Source organism: Gorilla gorilla, chromosome 4 (genome assembly GCF_029281585.2).
Source record: "Gorilla gorilla gorilla isolate KB3781 chromosome 4, NHGRI_mGorGor1-v2.1_pri, whole genome shotgun sequence".
NCBI classification, from domain to species: Eukaryota; Metazoa; Chordata; class Mammalia; order Primates; family Hominidae; genus Gorilla; species Gorilla gorilla.
In genome coordinates, this window is record NC_073228.2 from 83413542 (window position 1) to 83438030 (window position 24489).

The 24489-nt window shown below is 39.6% G+C and overlaps 2 protein-coding genes across 11 annotated transcripts in view; one reads left to right on the forward strand and one right to left on the reverse strand.

Annotated features, from left to right (window-relative positions):
- The window catches only part of CCDC144A (coiled-coil domain containing 144A), an 82202-nt gene that overhangs the window by 17083 nt on the left and 40630 nt on the right, over positions 1 to 24489 (reverse strand). For 8 of the 10 annotated variants that reach the window (XR_010133870.1, XM_055386082.2, XM_055386081.2 and 5 more), the window contains exons 11-13: positions 24153 to 24281; positions 21154 to 22107; positions 19446 to 19577 (exon numbers count right to left, since the gene is read on the reverse strand). Coding sequence is in view for 9 of the 10 variants with exons in the window: in XM_055386082.2 (XP_055242057.2) it covers positions 19446 to 19577; positions 21154 to 22107; positions 24153 to 24281 (1215 nt within the window). In the remaining variant the exon portion in view is untranslated. The remainder of the gene's footprint in view (positions 1 to 19445; positions 19578 to 21153; positions 22108 to 24152; positions 24282 to 24489) is intronic. The other 2 variants (XM_055386091.2, XM_055386090.2) reach the window with 1 other exon arrangement.
- Positions 1431 to 11559, forward strand: LOC101127370 (regulator of nonsense transcripts 3A-like). Its single transcript, XM_055389524.2, is given in 3 exon segments — positions 1431 to 1620; positions 10308 to 10834; positions 10837 to 11559. Coding segments are annotated over 3 exon segments (1359 nt in total). The 3' UTR covers positions 11479 to 11559.

A 24489-nucleotide genomic window follows, 5' to 3' on the forward strand; every position in this document is an offset into this window, starting at 1 on the left:
AACACAGGTCATTGCTTATGAAAAGGATACAACAAAGAGCCAAGAAGGTACCACAAAAAGCCACAGAGGATGGTTCCCATGAAGTCCAAATCAAGTAAGCGGAAGCACACATCAGGCTGTATTTCAGAATTTCTATGGTCTAATATTCCCTTTGTGACTCCCATTTTCTCTCTGTTCAATAGGAGGGTCTCTGGCAGTTTAGGAGAATCCTGGGTGGGTGAGTGGTAGACAAGTTGTCCCTTTAGTTCTTACGTCTTTGCGTTGACAAGAAATGCCAAGCGGTTATACCGCAGAAACCAAACCCAGGGTGCATCCCTACCATCTGTGATAAAGATGGTAGGATCTTGCACTTCAAGCCTGAGCTTGCTGCCATATTAAATGAAACTTGTGTGTGTGTGGTGGGAGGTTAGGATCTTGCACTTTAAGCCTGAGTCTGCTGCCATATTAAATAAAACCTGTGTGTGGGGTGAGAGGTAATAATTAGAAATTAGTGTGTTTTTCAAGTGGTAGAAATCTTTTAAATTATAGTTATAGGGTCAATTGTGCAGGTTTTAAAACATGTCTATACATTCCTTAATATGCACAGCATAGACAGAGACATCATCGAGATGGCTGACTGGGAATACCCAGCACTCACCTCTTTCAAAAAGAAAAACCAAAACAGCAAGTAGGTAACCACACCTTGAGGAAAACATCAAAGAGAGTATACTGGAATTCAGCAGGAAATTGATAGGGATCCTCTGATGACAGAAGGAAAGGGAACTGAGGTAGCCAGCCCAGCCAGGATCATCTCAAAACCAGGACCGATTCCCCCAAATCCCTAGCCCCACAGCACCATATACCTGTGGAAATAGGTGGTCACCTAATAGCCCACCAGGGAAACTACTCTAGGTCAAAGGGATCCTAAGTGTGTGCTGTCTAGAGCCTAGGAGCCACCTGACTGCCACCACTGCCACCACCAGCAGCCCTATCCCCTTCAGGGGCAGTGCTGTGCGTACCTGTACATACCTTTAGGAGGCCGGAGGACTGGCCCACTCAAGTGTACCATGCAGGAGCCTGAGAACAAGCCTGTCAAACCCACCAGGGGTGGCGCCCATGTGAGCCATATGAGAGCCTGAAGACAAGGCCACTTTGCTTGCTGCTGCTATTGTTGCTATCAGTGCTCACATACACTGTCCAGGACCCTGAGGAGCAGCCCACCCCACCCAGGCCTCTGTGCCTTTACCCAGGCCCCGTCTACCACTAATACCAAGGAGAGTCCTACTGCCCCACCGGCACCTGCACATGGCATCCAGGAGCATAAAGACAGGGCTGCCTCACCGGCCACTGGCAAAGGCTCCTGAACGTGTCTTCAGTTAACCTGTGGACAAGCCTGCTCCACACACTGCCTTAGGTACCCACCTAAATGTTCCTCATAGGGGGCCAGAGAAATGCCCATGCAGCCTGCTTTCACCACTACCAGTGCCCATGCATGCTACCAAGGGATCCAAGGTCCGGCCCCCAGCTGCTACTGTCATCTCCAGTGCCACAAGTGTCACCAAGATCCTTTGGCCTGGCCTGCTATTGCCACCTCTGATCCCAGCACACACCACCTGGAGGCCCAAGGGCCAGCCCACTCAGGTAACCCACTGCCACAAAAACTGGGAAGCATGGCCTGGTGCTGCCAATCACACATACATCCTTGTGTATGCCATCAATGTGCCTGAGGACTGGCCTGCTGTCCTCCCCATCACCATCAAGGCCTCACCACAGCATCCCCTGCTACTAACAACCACACTGTAAGCCACTGAGGAACTTACAGACGCTGATGTTGATTACAGCAGAAGAAAGCATAAGTATATGGAGACCACACCAATGCACCCACCCATCATCAATGCCAGAGCACCATATTCAACCAACAACATAGATACATCTACAGAAAAAAGTCAACCCCTAAAACTAGATGAAGTGACTGTTACACCAGCTGCACAGTTATCAACATTAAGGACACAAGAAGCATGAAAAATCAAAGAAACATGACACCTCCAAAGGAACAGAGTAATTCTCCAGTAACAGATCCCAAAGAAAACAAAACCTATAAAATTCAAAATAATGATCTTAAGGAAACATAGTGAGATACACAATAATACAAAGGAATCAGGAAAGATTCCTGATAGGAAAGATAGGTAATACAAATGAATCAGGAAAACAATTTATGATCTAAATAAGAAATTCAACAATGAAAAAGATAGCATTAAAAGGAACCAAACAGAAATCCTGGAACTGAGAATTCAATACATAAAATAAAAACAACTGAGAATGTTGGCAATAGACTAGATCAAGTAGAAGAATGAATTTCTGAACTTGAAGAGAGGTCTTTATATGAGGCCAGGCAAACAAAAAGCAAAAAGAAAAAAAAGAAAATAAAAAGAATGAAGACAGTGTATGTAATATATGGGCCATCATGAGCCAAAATTTTTTCGGATATTGGGAGTTGCAGAAATAGAGGAGATGGGAAAAGGCACAGAAAACCTATCTAATGACATAATAGCTGAAAAACTACCAAGTCTTGTGAGAGATGTAAACATCTGGATACAGATGTCTCAAAGATCCCCAAAGAAATACAATAAAAAATGTCTTCTCTGCGGCACATCAGAGTCAAATGTCAAAAGTCAAAGACAAAGAGCAAGAGAAAAACACCAAGTCACATACAAGGGAATCCATATCAAATAGCATATTTGTCAGCAGAAACCTTAGAGGATAGGAGAGAATGACATGATATATTTAATATGCGGGAAGAAAAAGACTGCCTGTCAAGAATATTATACCTAGCAAAGCTATCCTTTAAAACTGAAAAAGAGGGGCCAGGTGCAGTGGTTCATCCCTGTAATCCTAGCACTTTGGGAGGCCAAGGTGGGGGGATTGCTTGAGCTCAGGAGTTCAAGACTGCAAAACTGCAAACCATATTAAACAAGAAAAAAAGAGAAAACTCAAGTAAATAAAGAGGGAAACATAAAAGGAGATAGCAAAGAAATACATGGAGTCATGAGAGACTATTATGAACAACTATATGCCAACAAACTGGAAACGTATGGAAAATGGATACATTCCTGGAACTGCATAACCAGCAAGAATGAACCAAGAAGAAAAGGAAACCTGGACAGACCAATAACGGTAATTTAATTGAATCAGTAATAAAGTTTACCAACAAAGAAAGGTCTAAAACTGGGTAAGTTACTCTGAATTCTACTAAACTTTTAAGGAAAAACTAACACCAATTTTTCATAAATTATTCCAAAATCTTCCTAGTTTATTCTAAAGGTCAGTATTACTCTAAGGCCAAACCCAGACAAAGACACAACAACAAAGAAAACTACATGCCAATATCCCTGAAGGATGCAGATACAAAAATTGTCAGAGAAATAAAGGGGATCCAGATTGGAAAACAGAAAGTCAAATTGTCTCCCTGTGCACATGACCTGATCTCATATACAGAAAACCATAAACATGCCACTAAAAAAGCCTGTTAGAACTAAAGAATTCAGCAAAGGTGCAGGCCACAAAATCAGCATACAAAAATAATGCCAATAGCATGTGTAACATTTCTATTCACTAATAATCAACTAGCATAAAAAGACATCAAGAAGGCCGTCCCACTATTCTAGCTACAAAATAATAAAATGGCTCAGAATAAAGTTAACCAGAGAGATTTTGTAAAGAGCTTTCCAAAAAAAAAAAAAAAAAAAACTACAAAACACCGACAAAAGAAATTGTAGAGGACACAAACATGGAAAGATATTGCATGCTCACGGACTGGAAGAATATTGGTTAAATGACCTTATTACTGAAAGCAGTCTACAGATTGAACGCAAGCTCTATTAAATACCAATTTTGATGTTTTTAGGGGAAGACAAGATGGTCACCACATGCAGCCAGGAAATGCCTCTCTGTGAGAGAGAAACCAAAATATCAAGTAAATTATCACACTTGGAGTAGGTCTTTGGAGAGAAAACACTGAAATTTGATAGGTAATGCAGGCATCAAGGCTGAAGAGGAATAAATCTGGGAAGCCTGCACAGAGTCACCAAGCACCAGGATTACCTCCCAATCCAGAAACTAAGGAAGGGGTGGGTGAAGGAACTGTGCAGCACCACACTCCCACCAACGAACTCTGGGATACTAGCTCCCAGAGATCCCTGGACCCACACAGACATCTGAACTGGCAAGAGGAACTGGCTGGCGAATAGGCAGAGGCAGAGCTCAAACCCGCATACAGCCCAGAAGGTTTTGCACCTGGTACAGCTGCAGCAAAACATGACCATACGCACCCATCCCCCAAGGCTCTCCATCTTGCTCTGAGTGACTCTAGCTCCTGCTTACTGCCAGGCCAGAAGACAGTAGGGCTGCATTTACCATGGGACTGCAGCATATCTGGTCTGTGTACCTTCTTGTCCACCAGCCCCTCCCAAGGCCCCTGCCTAGCTACTCACGCAAGGGTAAGCACACAGCACAGCCTCCACTGCCCCATCTGAGTGCTTTGCCGGAGGCCTGGGAGCAGTTCAGCCCCCACCCTCAGCACAGCCAAAGCTCAACCCAATGAGACCAGAAGACAAAGTCATGAACCTGGTCTCAATACCCCCAGGATTCAAGCACACTGCTCAAGTATACTGAGCTGGTATCTGTGGCCTGAGCTCAAGAAGAGGAGTAGCTTTCTCTCTCACAATGCCGAGAAGAGAGGGCCCAAGTTCATATGCCAGTGTGGGAGCCGGGTGTGCTCCCTCTGCAACAGCAGTCCCCAACCTTTTTGGCACCAGGTGCTGGCATTGTGGAAAACAATTTTTCCACAGACGGTGGGGTGGGGATGGTTTCGCGATGGAACTGTTCCACCTCAGATCGTCAGGCATTAGATTCTCATAAGGAGCACGCAACCTAGATCCCTCATGTGCACAGTTCACAACAGGGCTCGCGCTCCTATGAGAATCTAATGCCGCTGCTGATGTGACAAGAGGCGAAGCTCACGTGGTAATGCTCACTCACCAGCCCTCCCCTCACCTCCTGCTGTGCGGCCCAGTTCCTAACAGGCCACAGACCAGTACTGGTCTGCCACCTGGAGGTTGGGGACCCTGTTCTACAAGATCTGTCCAGGAACGGTGTAACCTGTCTGTCCACAGCCTCTGCCTGAGGGAGCACCACTGCCTGAAACAGCTAACAGTCCAGTTGATCTGGGCACGGAAGGCTGGGGGACAAAACTACCTAGTTGGGCCTGCCCTGGGGGCAGACACTGGAGGGAGGCCTGGTTGGGTGAGTGCGAGCTAAGTGCTCCCCACAGCCATCTGCTGGGCAAAAAACCCTGGGCTGCAGGCACCACACCAGGTGCACACCCACAGAACCACAGCCCTGCCCGGGGATCCTCCCCCCTTGACCCACATTATATCAACAGACGACCCGCAGATCCGCAGACATACTCTACAACCTGCTCTGACTCTACCAAGCCCAGACAACCAGCACGTCCCCAGAGAGTTCTAGGTCTCTCGGCAACCTAACTTTTGGCTTGGGCCGCTGCCCTAAGGGTGGGAGGTGTGCAGCCCTCAAAATTCAGGTGTGGCACCAGTGATTGGAAGGGGCTCTCCCAAGTTCCAGGAACTGATTTGGTGAGGGGGTTATCTCTTGCCTTCCCAATCCTACTTCTCCCCCTTCCCCAGAGTACTGCTGCCAACACGCTGAAATAGAAAAGAGGCATGCCAGCCCGTACTCTAGAGCACCATCTCCTGGATTGCAGACTGAATTACACCACCAAACAAAAATCATTATATACCTTCAACACACATCTGTGAAACCCAATGTAGGAAAGTAGCCACAAGGAAGGAACCTGTGTAGGGTCCTGGCCATCTGAAACCACCCAGAAAAAAAGGCCAATCAACTATACACAATACACACCACAAACCCTCAAGAGAAAAAAAAGAACATAAAAACAAAAATCCCCATCCAAATGACAGGAATTTCAAAACGATAAAGAAACATCAGCATTTTCAGAGGAGGAATAATCAGCACAAGAACTCTAGCAATTCAACAAATCAGAGCATTTCATTACCTCCAAAAAATCACACTAGCTCCCCAGCTATAAATTCTCACCAGATTAAAGTGTAATGACATGCTTTATCACAGACATGTGATTCAGAATCTCAATGGCAACAAAGCTCAATGAGATTAAAGAGAAAGTTGAAATCCACTCCAAGGAAGCCAGTATAACCATCCAAAAGTTGAAACACGACAGAGCCATTTTTAAAAAGAATCAAACTGAACTTCTGGAGCTGCAAAATTCAACACAGGAGGGACCTTCAAAACCAGATGAGACCAAGCGGAGGGAAGGATTACAGAGCTCAAAGACCAGTCTTTTGAGTCAGCCCAGTCAGACAAAAATAAAGAAAAAGCAATTTTAAAAATGAACAAAACATCTGAGGAATGTGGGATTTTGTAAAGACACTAATCTATGACTCATTGGCATGGCTGAAAGAGAAGGAGAGAGAGGAAGCAACATGGAAAACATATCTGAGGATATAGTCCATGAAATTTCCCCAATCTCATTACAGAGGTTGATGGAAAAATTCAAGAAATTCAGAGAACCTCTACAACCATCCCCAAGATACACAGCCCATCAGACTTTCCAAGGTCAACATGAAAGGAAAAATCTCACAGGCAGCTATAATAGCTGGATCAGGTGAAAAGCTGACCTCTTTCCGGCAAAATCCTTATAAGCCAGAAAGTGGGGCCTGCTGTCAGCATCCTTAAAGAAATTTCAGCCAAGAACTTCATACCACTCCAATCTAAGCCTCATCAGTGACAGAGAAATACAATCTTTTCCAGACAAACACTAAAGAAATTCATTACCGCTAGACCAGACTTACAAGAGATTCTTAAGGAGTTCTAAATATGGAAAAGAAAGAACAATACCCACTACCACAAAAACACACTTAAGTACATAGCCCACAGACCCTATTACACAACTACACAATCGAGAGTACAAAGCAAACAGCTAAAAACATCATGGCGGAATCAAAATCTCACATATAAATATTAATACTGAATTCAATGGTCTAAATGCCTCACTTAAAAGGCACAGAGTGGCAAGTTGAATTAAAATAAAACAAACCAATAAGAATCAACAGTCTGCTATATTCAAAAGACACATCTCACATGTAATGGCACCCACAGGCTCTGAGTAAAGAGATGGACAAAGATCTGTCATGCAAATAAAATGCAAAAAGCAAGGGGTTGTTATTCTTAGATAAAACACTTTAAACCAACAACAGCCAAAAAAGGATGAAGAAGGGCATTACACAATGATAAAGGACTCACTTCGCCAAGAAGACATCCCTATCCTAAATACATACCCACCCAACACTGGAGCACCCACATTCAAAAACAACCAAGTACTTCCAGACCTACCAAAAGACTCAGTCACACAATAACAGTGGGGATCTTCAACAACTCATTGATAGTGTTAAGGCAAATCATTGAGACAAAAAACTAACAAAGAAACTCTGGGCTTAAATTTAACACTTGACTAATTGGACCTAACAGACATCTACAGAATACTCCACCAAACAACTACAGAATACACTTTTTTCTCATCTGCACAAAGAACATACTCCAAGATCAACAACATGTTTGACCATAAAGCAAGTCATGATAAATTTTTAAAAAATGAAATCACACAACACCATTCTCTTGGACCACAGTGCAATAAAAATAGAAATGAATACCAAGAAGATCTCTGAAAACCACACAATCACATGGAAATCAAACAACTGGCTCCTAAATGACTTTGGGAAAAGAAAGAATTTAAGGCAGAAATCAAACAATGATTTGTAATAAGCAAAAAGAAACATCATACCAAAACTTCTGGGATACAGCAAAAGCAGCATAAGAGGAAAGCTTATAGTGCAAAACAAATATGTTGAAAAGTCAGACAGATCTGTAATTAACAATCTGACACTGTGCCGAGAGGAACTAAAAAACAAGAACAAAATAACCCCAAAGCTGGCAACAGAAAAGAAATAACTAAAATTAGAGCATAACTGAGAAAACTTGAGGCCCAAAAATCCATACAAAGGATCAGTGAAACCAAAAGTTGGCTTTTTGAAGGGATAAAAATACTGACAGGCTACTAGCTAGCTAAATAAATAAATAAATAAATAACAGAGAACATCTAAATAAGCACAATCAGAAACAACAAAGATGACATTACAACCAATCCCATAGTAATACAAAAGACCCTCAGAGACGACAACGAACACCACTGTACTAGAATATCTGGGAGAAATGGATAAATCCTTGGAAACCAACAAAGATTGAACCACGAGGAAATTGAAATCATGAACAGACAAATAACAAGCTCTGAAACTGAATCAGTAATAAAAAACCTACTAGCCAAAAACAGATTCAGATCAGACTGACTCATAGCCAATTTCTACCAGACATACAAAGAAGAGCTGTTAACAAACCTAATGAAACTATTCCAAAATATTGAGGAGATACTTCTCCCTAACTCATTGTATGATGCCAGCATCATCTTGATACTAAAAGCCAGCAAAGACACAATGAATAAAGAAAACTACAGCCCAATATCCCCAATGAATGTAGACACCAAAGTCCTCAATAAAATATCAGCAAACAAAATCCAGCAACACATCAAAAACTTACTTCACCACAATCAAGTCAGCTTTATTTTTGTGATGCAATTGGTTCAAAGTACACAAATCAATAAATGTGTTTCACCACATAAACAGAATGAAAACGAAAAACCATATGATCAACTCAAAAGATGCAAAAAAGCTTTCAATAACGTCCATCATCCCTTCATGAAAAAAACACCCAACAAATTAGGCATCAAAGAAACAGACCTCAAAATAATAAAGGCCACTCTATAACAAACCCACAGCTGAAACCATACAGAATGGGCAAAAGCTGGAAGTGGGGGCTAAGTGCAGTGGCTCATGCTTGTAACCCCAGCATGTTGGGAGGCGAAGACAGGAGAATCACTTGAGGCCAGGAGTCTGAGACCAGGCTGGGCAACACAGTGAGACCTTGTCTCTATAAAATAGTAAAGAAAAAAATTAAAGAAAAAAGAACAAAAACAGTTGGAAGCATTCCCCTTGCCAACTGGAACACGACAAAGATGCCCACTCTCACCGTATGTATTCAACATAGTAATGGAACTCCTAGCCAGAGCAATCAGGAAAAAGAAAGAAAGAAAAGGCATCCAAAAAGGAAAAGAAGCCAAACTATCTCTCTTTGCTGATGATATGATTCTGTACCTAAAAAACTCTAAAGACTTTGCCAGTTTATCCTGGAACTGATAAATGACTTCAGTCAGGACACAAAAATCAATGTAAAAATATCCATAGCATTTCTATATACCAATAAAGTTCAAGCTGAGAGACAAATCAAGAATGTAATCCAATTTATAATAGCCACACACACAAAAAAACAAAATACTTAGGAATGCATCTAACTACAGAGATGAAAGGTGGTTACAAGGAGAACTACAAAACACTGCTGAAAAAAATCATGACACCAAATAGATGACACCAAAAAAATGGCAAAACATTCCATGCTCATGAATTGGAAAAATCAATAGCATTAAAATGGCCATACTGCCCAAAGCAATCTACAGATTCAATACCATTCCTATCAAACTACTAATGTCATTTTTCACAGCATTAGAAAAAACTATTCTAAAATTTCATATGGAATCAGAAAAGAGCCCAAACACCCAGAGCCATCCTAAGCAAAGAGAACCAAGCCTGATGCATCACATTACCCAACTTCAAACTATACTACAGTAAACAAACCCCACACTAAACATATCAGCACGGTACTGGCACAAAAACAGACACATAGACCAATGGAACAGAACAGAGAGCCCAGAAATAAAGCCACATGCCTACAACCATTGGGTCTTTGACAAAGCCGACACAAATATGCAATGGGGAAAGGACTCCCTATTCAATAAATGGTGCTGGGATGACTGGTTATCCATACACAGAAGAATGAAACTTGACCCCTAGCTATCACCACATACAAAAATTAATGAAAGCTGAATTACATTCTTAAAAGTAAGACCTCTAACTATAAAAATCCTACAAGAAAACCTAAGAAATACACTATTAGAAATCAGCCTCTGAAAATAATTTATGAATAAGCCCTCAAAAGCAATTGCAACAAAAGTCAAAATGAAAAATTGGGACCTAGAGGGGAGGGAGGGGAGGGAGAGGAGGGAGGGGCGGGGGCCGGGCCTCCCAGCGCGGTACGCGGTGCCTTTTGAGCTGCTTGTCCACGCTCCGCCCCGGTGGGAACGGCCGCGCGCTCCCCGCAGGTGGTCATCCGCCGCCTGCCTCCGGGCCTCACCAAGGAACAGCTGGAGGAGCAGCTGCGCCCACTGCCAGCACACGACTACTTCGAGTTCCTCGCCGCCGACCTGAGTCTTTATCCTCATCTCTACTCAAGAGCATACATTAATTTTAGGAATCCTGATGACATCCTTCTTTTTAGAGATCGTTTTGATGGATATATCTTCCTTGACAGCAAAGATCCAGAATATAAGAAGTTTTTAGAAACCTACTGTGTGGAGGAAGAGAAGACCAGTGCCAACCCTGAGACTCTGCTGGGGGAGATGGAGGCGAAGACAAGAGAGCTCATTGCTAGAAGAACCACACCTCTTTTGGAATATATTAAAAATAGAAAATTAGAAAAGCAGAGAATTCGAGAAGAGAAGCGAGAAGAACGGAGAAGGAGAGAGTTAGAAAAGAAACGTTTGCGGGAAGAGGAAAAAAGAAGAGAAGAAGAAAGATGCAAAAAAAAAAAGAGACAGATAAACAGAAGAAAATTGCAGAGAAAGAAGTAAGGATTAAGCTTCTTAAGAAACCAGAAAAGGGAGAGGAACCAACCACAGAGAAACCAAAAGAAAGAGAAGAGGAGATTGATACTGGAGGTGGCAAGCAGGAATCCTGTGCCCCCGGTGCAGTCGTAAAAGCCAGGCCCGTGGAAGGCTCGCTGGAGGAGCCCCAGAAGACGTCACACAGCGGCAGTGATAAAGAGCACAGGGATGTGGAGAGATCTCAAGAACAAGAATCTGAAGCACAAAGACACCATGTGGATGACGGCAGGAGGCACAGAGCTCACCACGAGCCTGACCGGCTTTCCAGAAGGAGTGAGGATGAGCAGAGACGGGGGAAAGGACCTGGCCAAGACAGAGGGAAGAAGGGGAGCCAGGACAGCGGGGCTCCGGGGGAGGCCATGGAGAGACGGGGAAGAGCGCAGAGGTGTGACGACAGTCCAGCACCCAGAAAAGAGCGACTGGCAAACAAGGACCGGCCAGCCTTGCAGCTGTATGATCCAGGAGCTCGCTTCCGAGCGCGAGAGTGTGGCGGAAACAGGAGGATCTGCAAGGCAGAAGGTTCGGGGACTGGTCCTGAGAAGAGGGAAGAGGCAGAGTGAGTCACTGCACGCACCTGGCCTCCATGGACGAGCGAGGGCATCCCAGAAACGTGTAAATGACCCTGAGTGTGACTGGGAAGGAGAACTTATTCCCTACCAGGAAACTGGAAGCTAAAAATACAGAGGGTGACATAGAAACACGCAGAAACCATTCTAAAGAAAGTAGTGATCTTGTATTAAATTGAGCAGAATTCTCACAGATTTTACCATTCCTGTTATAAACTAGTATTTGTTGTTTAGCCAAAACAGAAAATGATTTCCACTGGACAGTAGAAAAATATGTGTAAAATAGGGAAGAAAGTTAGTACTGGATCAGTGTGAGTCCTGAAGCACTTTCAGTGCTGTGAGAACGACATCCACTTTGGGTTTCATTCGTTTGTAAGCAGAGGAGCTGTCAGTCACTCGTGCTTCTCGGTGGCCTCTGAGCCACGGTGTCGAGTGAAGAGTAGTTCTTGTTTGTTACAACCTTTGTGAGTCAGCCATGCCTGCAAAGTGTGCTGTGTTTTAGTCCTGGTAGGAATATTTATCAGAGTTCACACTATATAAAACCCAACAGCTTCAACTATTGCCCTTTCAACAGTTTTGCCACTGACCGGATAAAAACGGTTTCAGTCTTTGAATGGATGTGTTTGTGGTTTGTAACCATTACGGTTTAAACCATGGTTTAAGAATTTGCCCAAATAACAGAAATTTTGTCCAGGAAGGGATAAACTAGATATAGCATATAGAGCCTGTTTTTGAGTTTTAGATACTTTATTTGTAAATAACTTAAAATAGCTTTCTGAAACCGTGCATTCTGTAGTTTCTTCCTTTCAGCGAAATTGCTAAATGTGAATGTATTTTTGGCACTGCGATTTTAACCATTTATTAAATAAAAATTTTGTTAATGAAAAAAAAAAGAAAAGAAAAATTGGGACCTAGTTAAACAAAGGAGCTTCTGCATAGGAAAAGGAACCATTCAAGAGACTAAATAGGCAACCTAAACAACGAAAGAATGTATTTACAAGCTATGCATTGAACAAAGTTCTAACATCCAGAACCTATAAGGAACTTAAATTAACAAACAAGAATTTAAAAAATATATATAAAAGCGGGCAAAATACATTAACAGACACTTCTCAAAAAAAGACATAAAAGTGGAGAGCAAACATATGAAAAAATGCTCATCATCACTGATCATCAGAGAAAAGCAAATCAAAGCCACAATGACATACCATCTCACACCAGACATAATGGCTATTACTAAAAAGTCAAAAAATAAGCAACAACAACCCAGATTTTGGCAGAGCTGCTACAGCGAAAAGGGAATTCTAATACACTATTGGAGAAAATGGTAAATTCGTTCAGCCACTGTGGAAAGCAGTTTGGAGGTTTCTCTCATGGAACTAAAGGTAGAACTGCCATTCAACCCAGCAATCCCATTAGTTGGTTAAATATCCACTTCCCATCACCAAAAAATCATTCTACCAAAAAGACACATGCACCCAATGTTCACTGCAGCACTATTCACAATAGCAAAGATATGGAATAAAACCAGAAGCTCATCAATGATGCACTGGATTAAGAAAATGTAGCACATATACAATATAGAATACTATGCAACTATAAAAAGAACAAAATACTGCCCTTTGCAGCAACATGGATGCAGCTGGAGGCCATTATCCTAAGCAAACTGATGCAGAAACAGAAAACCAAATACTACATGTTCTCACTTATAAGTGGGAGCTAAACATTGGGTACACATGGACATAAAGATGGGAGCAATAGACAGTGGGGACTATAAGAAGGGGGACTGGGTTGGACAATGGTTGAAAAATGACATGCCAGGTACTATGCTCATTACCTGGGTGATAGGTTCAACTGCACCCTAAACCTAAGCATTATGCAATATACCTGTGTAACAAACCGGCACATGTACTCCCTGAATCTGCAAGTTAAGAAAGAGAAAGAATAAGATAAAAATAAAATGCCCTTTATAACTTGCAACAAAAAAACACCAATAACATTCTTCACAGAAATGGAAAAAACAATCCTAAAATTCATATGGAACTGCAAAAAGGCTAGACTATACAAGCCAAGCCTGAGGGAAAAGAACAGAGCTGGAGGCATCACTCCACCTGACTTCAAAATATATTACAAGGTTACAGTAACCAAAAGAGCAAGGTCTTGGTATAAAAATAGAAAATTAAACCAATGGAACAGAATAGAGAACGCAGAAATAAATCCACATATTTACAGACACCTGATTTTCAACAAAAGTATCAAAAACATACATTGGGGAAAGAACCCTCTCTTCAACAAATGGGGCTGGGAAAAGTGGGTATCTGTAAAAAGAAGAATGAAACCAGGTCCCTATCTTTCACCATATACAAAAATCAACTCAAAATAGATTAAAGACTTAAACATGAGATCCAAAATTATAAAACTACTACAAGAAAATATATGGAAAATGCTTCAGGACATTGGTCAAGGCAAAGATTTTATAGCTAAGTTATCACGGGCATATGCAAAAAAAAGCACAGGTATAAAAATAAAAATACATAAGTAAAGCTATATTAAAATTAGGTTTCTTCACAGCAAAGGAAACAATCAACAAAGTGAAGGAAACAACCAACAATTGTAGACTGGGAGAAAATATTTACAAATCTATTCATCTGAGAAAGGTCTAATATCTAGAATATGCCAGGAACTCAAACAACTCAACAGTAAAAATTGTTAATAATCCCCCTTGAAATGTGGACAAAGAATTTAAATAGACATTTCTAAAAAGAAGACATATGAATGTCCACAAATGTATGGAAAAGTACTCAACATCACTAACAGGAAAATGAAAACAAAATCCCAAATAAGATATCGTCTCACCACAGAATGGCTACTATCAAAAAAATCAAAAAACAAAAAACAAAGAAACCAGAAGTAAAAAATCCTGGCGAGGTTGGAGAGAAAAAGAAAACTCTTATGCACTCGTGGAGGGAACGTAAACTAGTATAACCATGGAAGTTTCTTAAAAAGCTAAAAATAGAAGTGTCATATGATCCAACAATCCCACTACTAAGTATTTATCCAAAAGAAAGAAAATCAGCATATCAAAGGGATACCAGTATTCCCATGTTGATTGCAGCGCTATTCACAACAACCAAGATACAGAATCAACCTAAATGTTCATCGACAGATCAATGTGGTTGATGAGTAAAGAAAATGTGGTATATGTCCACAGTGGAATACTATTCAGCCATAAAAAAAGAATAAAATCATGTCATTTACAGCATGGATGAGGACATTAAGTGACACTAAGTGAAATAATTCAAGCACAGAAAAATAACTACTGCATGTTTTCACTCATGTGGGAGCTAAAATTTAAAAAAAAGTTCACGGAAGTAGAGAGTAGAACTGTGGGTATTAGAGGCTGAGAAAGGTAAAGGGGAGTAGAAGATGGGGAGAGGCTGGTTAATGGATACAAGATTACAGTTACATAGGAGGAATGAATTCTAGTGTTCTGTTGCATTATAGGGTGAATATGGTTAACTAATTTTTTTTTTTTTTTGAGACAGAGTCTTGCTCTGTCACCCAGGCTTGGCGTGCAGTGGTGCAATCTCAGCTCACTGCAATCTCCGCCTCCGGGGTTCAAGCCATTCTCCTGCCTCAGCCTCCCAAACAGCTGGGATTACAGGTGTGTGCCACTACACCTGGCTTGGCTAGCTAATATTTAAAAAGCTAGAGGAGAGGATTTTGAAAGTTCACAACACAAAGAAATGGTAAATGTTTGAGGTGATGGAATATATTAATTAGCCTGATTTGACCATTATACATTGTTTACACATATCAAAATATCACTGTGTATACCATAAATATGTACAATTATACAGGTCCACAAAAAATCAAAGGAAGCCAGGTGTGGTGTCACATTCCTGTGGTCTCAGCTACTTGGGAGGCAGAGGCAGGAAGAATTCTTGAGCCATGGAGGTCAAGGCCGGCCTGGGTAACATAATAAGACACCATGTCTAAAAAAAAAATACATCAATAAAAATAAAAGCAAAATCATTCATCCTATATATAGACTATGGGTGAAACTTAGTGACTTGCTTCTAATGAACAGAAAGTGTTAAAAGTGATAACCATGTGGCTTCCAACATTAAGTTAGAAGAGGCTCTCTACCGCAGACTGCTCACCCTTGGACCCCAGCCCCCGTGTTGTGAGGAAGCTTAGGCCACAAAGAGAGCCTAGGAGTTCCAATGTAGATATTTGGGCAACCTGCCCCAGCTAAAGTTCCAACCAATAGCCACCATCAGCAACAGACATCTTAGTGAACAAACCTTCAGATGATTCCAGTCCCTCAGCCTTTGATTTATCCCAAGTGAAGCTGAAGGGAGCAGAGACAAGCTGTCCCGGCCAAGGTTTTCCCAAGCCACAGATTGGTGAACTAAACGAATGTTGTTCTTAGCCACTCAACTTTGGGTAATTTGTTAGGAAAAAATAACCAGAAAAATAAATTTAAACAAGGAGACAACAAGAAATAGAATAACATACCCAGAAGAAATTAATCTCCTTTAAAGTAAGATCTAAAAAATGTTGAGGTTAATTTATTAATGACAAACAACTCTAATGGGAAGCAGCAGACAACCAGGAGAAGGATGTAAGAACTACTGCAGAGGAAGTTTAGAAAAAGTTCCTTTCGATTACAAATTCTGATGACTATGCCAGTGAGGCTTTTAGAATTTGTCCCCCGAGTTATGAAATAAGGAAGATGAAGAAGGAAGGAGATATATAATTTGAAGCATAAAGTTGAAAAAACCAGAAATATTTGATTAATAACCAAAAATCAGACATTGTACCTGATTTCAATGAACTGAAATTCTAAAAGTGATAAGCAGCTTTGGATATTTATTAATCAATCTAGGATTCAATCTTAATTTCCATTTCCTCAGTGAGAAAATTAACAAAATATTATGGAATCAGTTTTAACAATCTCAGAAGTAAAAATGTAGTGTCCTTTGAGTGTTAAGCTATTAAATGCAATTTCCCCTTTACCTTACTTCAAGCTCATTTGTATGGAGAAGGGAAGAGCATCTCATCTTTATGTTGTATCAAAATGCTTCTCCATATCATACAAATTGGCTCTGAAATTTTGAAATTCATACAACTAATTCAACCATTTGTTTCTGATAAATGCCTGGACATGACCTGATTTCCAGTTGCTGCACTCCTGGAAGTTGTTCTTTGAATGGGTTGAAGTATTTATTCAATGAATTATGTATTGAACTATAAAAGCATAGCTATGCATCTCTATTTAAGCAAAAGGAGGTAAATGCAGGGAACTCTGGTTTCTGAGAATGTAGTATCTGTGCCAAGAAGAGGATTCAGCTCCGGGAGTGTACAAGAGAACCAGGTGCTGGGTCAAAAGAGTATGTAACTGTAAGCTGCAACATGATGAATTAGCTCAATTTCCAATGAGGAAAGATGACAGCCTAGACTTAATCTTGCCCTTCATAGATAGTTAAAATCTACACATGACTCTATGACTTACAATGAGTTAATAAAAACATAATGCAGTAAATAGTAGACGGAGTCAGCATATCCTGTGACCAAGATTTGATGGAAATGGGAATGAAGAGAGAGGCACTGGGTGAGAGACAAAAGGTATGACTGGAGAAAAAAAATTAATGGGATCTGTCTTCGTAAGCCTGACTCTCATCATGTCATGGAGTCAGCAAGGCATAAGCTGGCCATACACTCCTTCAAGAAGCAAAAAGTGAAATTAAAGACATTCTGCTACTTGAATTTCTATTCTTACATAAGACAACTGGTAATAAGCAACAGGACTGAAAACGAATTTTCCTAAAATGTGATTTGCTACTGGCATAAGGATAGACATAGCTCAATATATTAGAACTGAGAATCCAAAAACAAACCCACACTTTTATGGTCAACTGATTTTCAACAAGGGTGTAAAAAAAATTAAATGAGAAATGAATAGATTTTTCAACAAATGGTTCTGGGAAAACGGTATATCCACATGCAAAAGAATAAAGGTGGACTTCACCAAATGTCATATCTAAAAGTAACAAAATAGAACTGCTAAATGTAAGAACTAAAACTATAAAATTCCTAGAAGAAAACATAGCCATAAATCTTTGTGACTGCAAAACAAACAAACAAAACAATTAACTGGACTTCATCAAAATGTGAAACTTCTGTGCTTGAACAGAGACCATCAAGAAAGTGAAAAGGAGGCTGGGCATGGCGGCTTACACCTATAATCCCAACACTTGGGAGGCCGAGGTGGGAGGATTGCTTGAGCTCAGGAGTTCAAAACCAGCCTGGACAACATAGTGAGACCTTCTCTCTACAATTTAAAATTATATAAATTTTAAAAACATAATAAATCATAAAAAAGAAAATAAAAAGGAAAGCCATTGAAAATATTTGGAAACATATCTGATAAGGGACTTACACTTAGGGTATATGAAGAACTCTTAAAATTCAGAAATTTAGGACAACCCAATTTTAATGTGGGCAAAAGATTTGAACAGATATTTCTCCAGAGAAGATAGACAAGTGGCTCATAAGCACATAAAAAGAGGCTTAAAGTCATTCATCATTAGGGAAATGTGAATCAAAACCACAATGAGGTACCACTTCATACCTCTAGGTTGGAATCCTTTTTTCAATCAAAAATATGAAAAATGTTGGCAAGGATGTGGAGAAATTAGAACCCTCATACAATGCTGATGGGAATGTAAAATGGTGCAACCACTTTGGAAAGCAGACTGGCAGCTCCTCAAAAGGTTAAGCATAGTGTTACCATATGACCCAGAAATTCAACTCATATGTATATACCCAAGAGAAAGGAATACATATACAAACACAAAAACTTGTAAATAAAAGTTCACAGCAGCATGATTAATAATAGCCAAAACATGGAAACAACCCAAAGGTCCATCAACTGATGAATGGCTAAATAAATTAGTGGTATGTCCATACAGTGGAAAATTACTCAGCAATAAGATGAAATTAAATACTGATACATGTTACAACACAAGGAACCTTAAAAATGTTATGCTAAGTAGAAGAAGCCAGTCACAAAAGACCACCACACATTGTGTGATCCAATTGATACGTGGTGTCCAGAATGGGCTAATCTATGGAAACAAAATAGATTGCTGATTCTTTTCAGGGTCATGAAAATGTCCTACAATTGATGATGGTGATGGTTATGCAACTCTGTGAATAAATTAAGAGACCATGAATTGTACACGTTCGATGGGTAAACTGTATGGTATGAGAATTCTCTCTCAGTAAACTTGTTTTTAAAAATTCAGTGGTAGAATCTAGATATATCTCTTAATTCTCTACTTTGGATGTACATACTATACATGATTTGTAAAAAAGCACAATATATTTAAAATGAAAGGAAAATAAAGGAAGTACCTAACATTTCAAGTAGTTTGTAAATTAAAACATTTGCATTTTGGAGAACAGTACTATGGCCTTTCTGTGCCAGTTATCCTGAAATTCATGAAATAAATATACACAGATTCTGTACCCATTCACAAAAGTAAAGATAAGAAATAAGACAATTTTCTGGAACATTCTATTAAACATTATCCTATAATTTAATCTGGCTTGCCTCACCATGGCAATAGAGAAATCACTAAAAAAATACTACTTCACAGGAAAAAAAAAAAGCCTCTCAACTTCTGTGAGGAATACTGAATAATTCCCAATTTTCCTAAGGATCTTTGGAAATGATCCTTATTTTTAAAATGTATGTACTTATGAGGAGAAAAGGATAGAATGAAAGCCAGAGGTTAAGAAACAAGTGTATTATAAAGATAATTAAATTGTAATAAAATGAATTATAATAAAAATACAAAAGAAAGCTATCCACTGCAATCAGTATCCTAAAACATCTGACATTATTTCACCACCTATAGATTAACTGTTGACATGTTATGTTTCATACATACTTCACTTCTGATTTGACCCAATTTCTTCTTTGAATCCTGTGTCTCATCTAAATTAATGTGACAACGTGAGGTTGACGTAGGTTGTTGTTTTAGGAGATTGGTCCATTCTTGTTGGAATTCTCTCATAACTACCTGTGAAGGTATTTTTTGTTACTGATTTATAAATCACCTTATTATTAAATTATGGTAGTAAGATTTAACTCTAACTTATATACTTTGAAAAACATCAACACATATATGATTCGCCTTCTTTTCCTCATGTGCACACATTCTTGTTTATTACTGAATTTAGTTAAGGACAAAGAAGGTGTTATCTTCCTGCCAAATCGGTTTTCTGTTAACTTAGGCAATAGATTCAGCCCACTACTCACTCTTCCCTGAAACATCTGCAGTGCTTAACAACCTACTGAAGTCTCAAAAAGAATTTGATACATGGGTGGGGCTGCTGGTGGTACATCCCACACTGGTAAAATGTTTTCCCTGTTTTTTATTAGAAGCTCAAATCAACCTCAGAGTTCCTTGCATATTCAATTGCCTGCTCAGATCCTTCTAAAAGATTCCTATCTCACAATACAAGTAAAATTCCAATGGCCTTTGAGGCCCTAGGTAACCTGGCCTCTACCTCCCTCCTGAGCTCAGCTCCTACAACTGTCTCACCGATTCAGTCCATTCCTGCTATATGTGAATCCCGCCACTTCTGATCAGTTTGAAAATGGGACTCAATGCCAAACAAATAAATCACAGATAGCCACAGTTACCTGTGTACTATCAAAGTTATATCCGAATGATAGGCAGTGAGCCTTGAAATGAAAATTATGAGCAAATTCTTTGTAAAAACATTCAAAGTAAATTATAAATACCAGTGGTAAGATTAAATGTAACATGGCTTTGCTGAAATTCACATCTGTCCCAAATTATGATTTAATAAAAAGTAAATGCCTTTAGGCCGGGCACAGTGGCTCACGCCTCTAATCCCAGCACTTTGGGAGGCCAAGGCGGGCGGATCACCTGAGGTCAGGAGTTCGAGACCAGCCTTGCCAACATGGCAAAACTCCGTCTCTACTAAAAATACAAAACTTACAGAGCAAGATTCCATCTCAAAAAAAAAAAAAAAAAGTAAATGCCTTTAAAGAATTGAGAGGTCATAACAAGTAATTTGAGACTGAAATCGTCTCAGATTTAAGTCAAATTGATATGAATAAAAATAAAATTATACCAACTTAAATACATTACAAAATTACTGAAGGAAAAGTATTATGAGATACAGCAGTATACTTCAGTTCACCTGGGAAATCTGGAATTAACGGTCAAAGCAACCCTCCCCACTGAATCTTAATTTCAAAATACTCATGTCAGGTATGAGCATTTCTGTTTATCTGCTTCATCATGGTATTAAAACATGGCCACATAAAGGCATTGCAATGATCATTTCAGCAGCATAAGACTACATCATGAGTATTAGTCTGTACCTATTAACACTGTAACTGAACTTGAAATTTCATAGGTGACACAATTTCTTTATGCAAAGTAAAGCATCTTTCAGGTTTAACTTCTTTTTCACTGGTACATTTCTAGGCTGATACAGCAAATACATTTATGATCTATACATTTTATATTCAACTAGATACAACATTTAGCCATAACCAAATATTACTTTACGTTTTCTTTCAGGAAGGTTGAAAAATATTTTATCTTTCTTAATACTTACTTTTCTTCCTGCTTTCTCTTTCTCACATTGATCCATTCTTTCTTTTAAATGATTATATTCATCCATCAGCTCCTTGTTCTTCTCTTGTAGTGAAAGAATCTGCTTTTCACTCTCAGCTTGAAGATTTTTGGCAGCAGAATGAAACTGGTCTTGGATAGTACTGATTGTCTTTTCTTGACTGTTAGCTTTCTTGTGAGCATCATCCAGTTGCTGTCGAAGCAACATATTTTCACTTTGTAGTTGAGATAATCTCTCCTCTGCAGATTCCTGCTTGGCAATGTATTTCTTCAGTTTGCTTTGTTCAGTTTGGTACATTTGTTCAGCTTCTTTCTTCTGACACTGTGTTTGGCTGAGGTCTCTTTGCACACGTTCCAAAATCAAACTCTTTCTTCCAAGAGCATCTCTTGTGTTATGGAGCTGAATTTGTAGGCTGTTAATTTTACTTTCAGCATTAGAAAGTTTTTCAGAAAGAATCTCATTCTTAGCTTCTAGGCCAGACATATCAACCTTCATTTTGTCATGTAAACGAACCCACTCTTGTCTTGTTCTCTGGAAATCAAGTTTTAGGTCTCTTGCTGTCTGACTTTGATCACAGTCACGTACAGCAGCAGCCAGTCTACAACGGTATGATTCCATTTCTATTTCTAGTCTTTCTTGGTTCTGTTTCCCATTCTCCAGTTCAGAATTGAGTATTTTGTTCTCAGCTGTCAGATTGTTCAGCTGTCCACTGTACTGGAGTATTGTTTCTGTTAATGTTTCCTCATTTAGTTTTATAATTTTTTGAAGGTTATCATTCTTTTCTTTCACAGCCTCAATGTCCTCAAAATATTTCTTTTCCTTTTGCTTGTTCTGATTTTTTATTGTATCTATTTCCAGTCTCAGCAAGGCAATTTCTTCCTGCAACATGCAATTTTCATGAAAGAGATCCTTTTCTTTCTGATGCCTATGAGAAATCTAAGTAAGAAAGGAAACATTCAGTAGCACTCAATAAAATGACAGATTATGATTTTCTCTGAAATTAAATAACCTATACATGTATACAATGAAAAGATTGCCATAAGTGGATATCCAACTGGAAAAAAATATTCTATCGAAACTTCAAACCTCATAGAGCATAAATTCCCAAAACTTCATAAGTTTATTTGAAGACAATGAATCCATGAATGTAGAACATAAATAACTAGAGAATTTTTAAGCATCTCAGAATTGGAAAAGACGGTCTCCAAATTACAACAAACTCAAAGGCATTAAAGATTAATAAATTTGACTACATTAAAAAATTGGCTTTACACTCTGACATCTAACCTATACACCACCCTATAGTAAAAGCTGTAGCTTTGCATATATCTGGACAGAGGAAATGTTCCAATGTTCTTTAAGTTTTTTTTTTCCTGAGAATATTCTATAGCTATTTATTTTTCTAACATTTTTCTCATCAGTTATATAAGAATTACATTTATTCATAAATGCTAAATCTAAGCATTATATTAGGCTTTTTTTTTTTTTTTTCCGAGATAGGGTCTCCACTCCATCACTCAGGTTAGAGGGCAGTGATGCAATCGAGACTCACTGTAGCCTTGGCCTCCCGGGCTCAGGTGATCCTCCCACTTCAGCCTCCTGGGTAGCTGAACTAGAGGCACACACCCCCACACGCAGCTAAATGTATTTGTACTTTTTGTAGAGATGGGGTTTCGCCATGCTGCCCAGGCTGGTCTGGAACTCCTGGGCTCAAGTGATCCACCCACCTCGGCCTCCCAAAGTGCTGGGATTACAGGCGTGAGCCGCTGCACCTGGCCTTGTACCAAGCACTTGTACATGTATCACTGAACTCATTTATATCACAATTCTGAAAGGAGAGGTCAAAAAATATCCAAGTTGCAGGATTTTCCCTAGGTCCCCTTACTTTACTTCTAGTGCTCTTCCACCAAACCACAATTACTTCTGTGTTGTGTATATATAAATATAAAAGAGGCTTATTTCAAAACACCAGTGGTAAAAAAAGAAGTTACAGAGCTTTTCTTAGAAAATCATGAGATTATCTGTTATTACAATAACTTAAGTTTCCTCTTTATAATGTCTGAAACAGAAATAAGCATGAAACAAGGTGAAATACACTGAACTATTTTTCTTTTCTTTTTTTTTTTTTTTTTGAGACGGAGTCTCGCACTGTTACCCAGGCTGGAGGGCAATGGCCCAATTTTGACTGACTGCAAGCTCCGCCACCCAGGGTTCACGCCATTCTCCTGCCTCAGCCTCCCGAGTAGCTGGGACTACACGTTCCCACCACCACGCCTGGCTAATTTTTTTTGTATTTTTAGTAGAGATGGGGTTTCACCACGTTAGCCAGGATGGTCTTGATCTCCTGACCTCGTGATCCACCCGCCTCAGTCTCCCACACACTGAACTATTTTTCTAAGAAAAAACACTTACCAATAAATTATCACCAAGTTTATATTATGGCATATCATTGTTTTCAAAGCTCTTTGCACTGAAATGAGACGCTACTTGGAGCAAACTGTTACTCTCCTCAAAAGTAAGGGAAACGGCATCTGAAGTACGGCCTTTGAACTGGCTATACATTTCATCCTCACTGCAAGTGGAAATAATAATCTAACCTCTCCATTAATATATTAGGAAGATGAAATAATGTCTGAAAACTAGAACGTCTGTTGTTAGTAGCAAGGATTTTGAGATTGTGGAAAGATCATTAATTCTATGAAAAATAACAAATGTTTCTCCTTTGGATAAGGCCACTGTGAATGTCACTACTTGACTCCTGCAAACAAATGGAGTTGAATTAAGAACATGACTTTATTCAATGAGCCAAAAATGCCAGAACCGCCATCACCACCCTCAAATGTGTGTGTGTGTGTGTGTGTGTGTGTGTGTGTGTGTGTGTGTAGTTCAAAAATGCATTGTACTTTCCAAGTTGCACAGAGTTGTTTTTTAAAAATATATTCACATACAAAAATATATTTGAAAATGACTAAAGAAAATACCTCAGAATTCATTTTCTTTCGAGCCATTTCTAGTTCCTTTTGTTTACTCGTCAGAATCTGATCTTGTAATATTCTGGCATCCTGTTCTTCAGAAAGTTGCTTCTGGGCATCGTTCCTCTCCTGCACAACCTAGAGATAACACGGAGGTTTTGGTCTAATAGCACTGAAAAAGAAAATCTAAAAGGTTAAGAGCAGAGCCTCTCTTATAAAACGGTTAAAAAGAAGTAGCCTGTTAAAACACAAGAACTTTTATCCCTCAAGAATCACTCAAATCTTAACTGCATACATGACAGCTAAATCTGTCAAAGAGGAAAAACAGTTCTTAACTACGGGAAGA